Below are 4,489 nucleotides of genomic sequence, written 5' to 3'. Positions count from 1 at the left end.
TTTACCCACCGAGACTCCTTCGGAGTCAGAAGGGCTTGGCGGGTCTTGCAACTTTGTTTGCATTCAAGTGATGAGGCCCGTGACGGACGAGAACGGAGTCACGTACTCGAACGAGTGCATGATGCGTGCAGCCAAGTGCAAGGGTAAAGGGAAACGGGAGGACCCCTTGGAGGAGTACAAGCGTATCTACGGCAAGCCCTTCGGTGCCCCACGCGATGACGACGAAGACGAATCCGCCAGCTCGGATACAGTCACTCAGGGCGAGGACTCGGACGAGGACGAATCAGCATCTGAAGAAGGCTCAGCTGAAGGCACCCCTAAGTCGTACTGCCCCAACATCATGTGCCCTGCCGTGTACCAACCCGTGACTGACGAGAATGGTGTGACGTACCCCAACAAGTGTTCCATGGAGGCCGCCAAGTGCAAGGGTCCGAGAGAAAACGTTTTGGATGAATACAAGCGGATCTACGGTAAGGAGTTTGGCGCCCCCCGTGACGATGATTCTAGAGATGACGACGACGAGTCTGCTAGCGAAGACAGCAGCAGCCCATCGCCAGCGACTAAAATGGTGGAGGGTACGAAGGACTCTGGTAAAGCGAAGAAGTCTACTAAGTCATCGTCAACCACCTCGAGCGGCATTGGACAAATTTACGAGGACGACTCAGAAGGTGTCATTGACGATGGCAACTCGACGCCTAGCAAGAAATGTGCGAGTGCCTGCCCTGACGTCGAATTACCTGTTTGTGGCTCCGACGGTGTCCGGTACTCGAACCCGTGTGAGCTCAAGATCGCTGCCTGTAAGAACCCGGAGCAGAACATCGTGGAGAAAGATGGCGCCTGCAGCTCGAAGAAAACAGGTAAGATCGGCATCCTGCCTGTCGTGTAACTTTTTGGCAGCGTCGTGGCCTCAGCCAGTCGGAACAAGACCTTTTTGAATGTGTGCAAGTCGATAAATTCAACTTGGTTTGCGTAGCTTTTTTTCAATATTGCATCACATTTACATGCAGTTTTTCACTTGGGTGGGGATGGACCAAGTAGCTCGTACTTAAGCGCGAGTTTGCGCTGCATACTTGGGTGCTGCATATCATTAACTTCATCAAAAGGAAAGCACGAAACCAAGAACTTTTTGCTACGCACTACGCACTGTATAACATTATATTAGGGATGGCTGTCATGTCGCGCAAATCCTGCAAGTATTTTGCATATTATCACATAAGTATAGCGCTGCATGATCAAGAGAGCACCAACATGGCTCTGAGTATAGCTAGTTAGGTCATGTTCAAGCCATCCTCTGAAGCGCTTACACTTTAAAGCACTAGCACGGATTCTTAAAACTCTGTTTCGGATGAGCTGAGGGAGGCTGCATCACCCCTCTGTTTGGTACTTTAATGGTAGCTCCAATATCGGTTAAGTTTATAGTGATAATTTCGCTGGTATTCTTCAGAGATAAAAAACTATTATTTAAAAGCAACTTAATTTTAATACTTGTTAATTTTTTTTAAAGAGATTGCGTCCTCGAAAGGATGTTCTGCAGAGCAACATGGTGGGCTGTACGTTGTACAGTGCACTCGACTTGGTCGATGGATACTACCAATTTCTCATGAGAGCGAGCGACATTCCGCTGACAGTTGTGAGTACTCCGAGCGGTATGCTCTGGGAGTGGCTGGTCATTTCCTTAGGGGCTGTCGAACGCACCAGCAAGGTTCAATCGCCTTGTGACGCAGTTGTTTAGGCCCCACCGGGCGTACGCTCAGACGTATTGTGACGATATATTCGTCCATAGTCGTGCTGAGCACGGAAGGTCAAACGTGGAGAACCACATTGACTATTTGCGAGCGGTGCTCGAGTGCATGCGCACTAATAAGTTGTATGCCAACTTTGACAAGTGCGTCTTTGGCGCGGAGGAGATACCTTTCCTCGGGTGCTTCATTGGGAAAGCGTGGCTTACGGGCAGATCCTGCCAAAGTCAAGGCCATCGTGGACTGGCCGGCTCCCAAGAACCAAAAAGACTTACGCAAGTGGCTAGGCTTAGCCAATTACTTGCACAAGTACAGCGCGAATTACGCGGAGATGGCTCGGGCATTATCAGATCTCTTTAGAAGGATGCACATGGTGCTGGAACGTCGAGCACGACGGAGCCTTTGGAGGCTGTGAAAGGAGGCTTTTCCGAGGCTACGATTCCTGGCGTTACGCGGACCCGGACAGTCCCTTTAAGCTGCTTCTGTGAACGCCTCCCGGATTTGGACATTCGTGTGTGGCTTTTATTAACAGACCGACCCCGAAGAGGGCCTGAAAGCCGTGATTCCCCTTTGGATTCTCCCCAACTTCAAAGCTGCAGAGAAGAAACATTCGCTTTCCGTTCATGACAAAGAGCTACTTGCAATGAAGTATGCTCTAGTCAAATTCAGGGTACACCTGCTAGGCTCTAAGCCTTTTGTGATCTTTACTGATCATGCGTCGTTACGCACTGCGACACAGTCGTCTCATCACTCTCAGAGAAGGGCAAGATGGCTTTCCTTCTTTGCCGAGTATAACTTCGAGGTGAAGAACAAGCCGGTGTGGCTTAATGGAGTGGCCGATGCGCTCTCGGGCAGGCCGGACTACGAGTTAGTTCATGTCACGACAGTGAAGGCGTCTGTGACTGACTTGATACGCGGAGCGTATGCACAAGACGACATGTGCGTAGCGCTGCTACGGGCTCTTGGGAGCGAAGAGTTTAAAGACTCTGACAAGGAATTGTCTGGGCGCTTACGCGCGAGGGCTGCATCGATACTCGCTCGATGGCGGGCCTGCTGTACTACAGCACCGACTCTGAGGATAACCCTCGTGTAGTCGTTCCTCATGATGAGGATCTAAAGTATCGAATCCTCTATGAGGTTCATGATACGCCCGTGGGCGGGCACTTAGGTCGGGAGAAGACCTATGGCTCGGTGAGCTCGATGTACTGGTGGCCCAAGATGTATAAGTGGGTTGGCACCTATGTACGCACGTGTGAGACGTGTCAACGGACGAAGTCCGCGCCGAGCACGGCAGCGCCATTGGCGAGTTTGCCCGTCCCCAAGGGATGTTGGCAGTCCATGAGTATGGACTTTGTGTTTGGCCTTCCCAAGGACAAGGCAGGAAACACGGGTATTGTGGTCTTTGTAGACCGATTGAGCAAGATGGCTCATTTAGCGGCGGTGCCGGACACCATAGATGGTGAAGGTACAGCTTTGCTGTTTTTAGACCGAGTCTTTCGCCAACATGGCTTGCCTGAGGCAATTGTCTCGGATCGAGACCCGCGCTTCACCGCGAAGTTCTGGACGTCCCTCTTCAGAGTGCTTGGCACTCGTTTGGACATGTCCACAGCGGACCATCCGCAGACCGATGGTCAAACAGAACGCGTGAATCGCGTTGTGGAGGATATCCTCCGAAGCGTATGCGCTGAGGCGCCAAAACGCTGGAGCCAGATGCTCCCACTCGTCGAGTTCGCATTAAATAATGCAGTGCACGCCTCGACAGGCTACACTCCGTTCTATGTGAACGGCTTGGTTAACCCTCGCGTCCCACTGACGCCGCCACGCAGTGGCTCAGGGCTTGATGGGGGAGGGATAGCCGAGCGGCTAGCTGATGTCAGCCCTGTTGCGGTTCGCAAGCAAGTCAATGACTTTGTCTCTTTGAGACTAAGCGTAATGCGTCAAGTACGCGACGCTATGGCTGAAAGCCAAGATATGCAAAAAGAACATGCAGATGCCAAAGGCAGACGCAATGAAGAAAGGTTTGAGGTCGGGGACCAAGTTTTATTAAATGCAAAAAACCTACCTACTCATGCAGTGTCTGCAGTCTTAAGACAAAATTGAGACCACGGTTCATAGGACCGTTCAAAGGTCGTGGCCAAGAAGGGCCTAGCGTATACGCTTAACCTTCCGAAGAAGATGCGCACGCATCCAGTCTTCTACGTTGGCTTACTCAAGCCGTATCAGGACCCTGCTCAGGTGAGCGCGGAGGCGTTGGCGCCAACGGTGGCTGGGCCACGACAGGCTGCGCAACAGCGGGAGGCCGAACCACGGCAGGCTGAGCGACAGCAGGTGGCGGGGCCACAAGACGCAACAGCAAGTCGATCTGACCTAGCAGCTGAGCGACTTGACGCTCAAGGTCCACGACTCGGTTCTGAACCGACTGTGGTTGTTCAAACCAGTCCACGCGGTGGTTCGTCTCATCGAGACCATCTGCAAGGCGACTCAGAGAGTCAGTGGTATCATGGAGATACTGGTTCAGGGAACCCACACGTTGCTCCAGCGCGAACACGTCGCTGCGACTCGCGACGCGAGAGTCCAGCTGAGGCTCGGCCTCCTCCTGCTCTGCTCGACGAGCACGGCGAGCTCCACTTCCATGTGGAACGCCTGGTGGCGAGGCGCAGGCGCCAGGGTAAGTACTCAGTACCTTGTGAAATGGAGGGGTTATCCTCACTAAACAGAACTCTTGGGAGTTTGAGGTTGTCCTCCGGCAG

At 52.6% G+C, this 4,489-nt stretch overlaps 1 protein-coding gene across 1 annotated transcript; it reads left to right on the top strand.

Annotated features, from left to right (window-relative positions):
- Positions 1-70: 70 nt before the first annotated feature.
- On the top strand, positions 71-886 carry PITG_22171 (kazal-type serine protease inhibitor, putative; the record flags this gene model as incomplete). The annotated part of the gene is made up of 1 exon (XM_002909900.1): positions 71-886. The coding sequence occupies one exon, from the start codon at positions 71-73 to the stop codon at positions 884-886; it is 816 nt and encodes a 271-aa protein (XP_002909946.1).
- Between the last annotated feature and the right edge of the window lie 3,603 nt (positions 887-4,489).

This window comes from Phytophthora infestans, genomic scaffold (genome assembly GCF_000142945.1).
Source record: "Phytophthora infestans T30-4 supercont1.1487 genomic scaffold, whole genome shotgun sequence".
Lineage (NCBI taxonomy): Eukaryota > Oomycota > Peronosporomycetes > Peronosporales > Peronosporaceae > Phytophthora > Phytophthora infestans.
The sequence above is the reverse complement of the archived record's forward strand: the minus strand, read 5'-3'. Positions and strand labels throughout refer to the sequence as shown.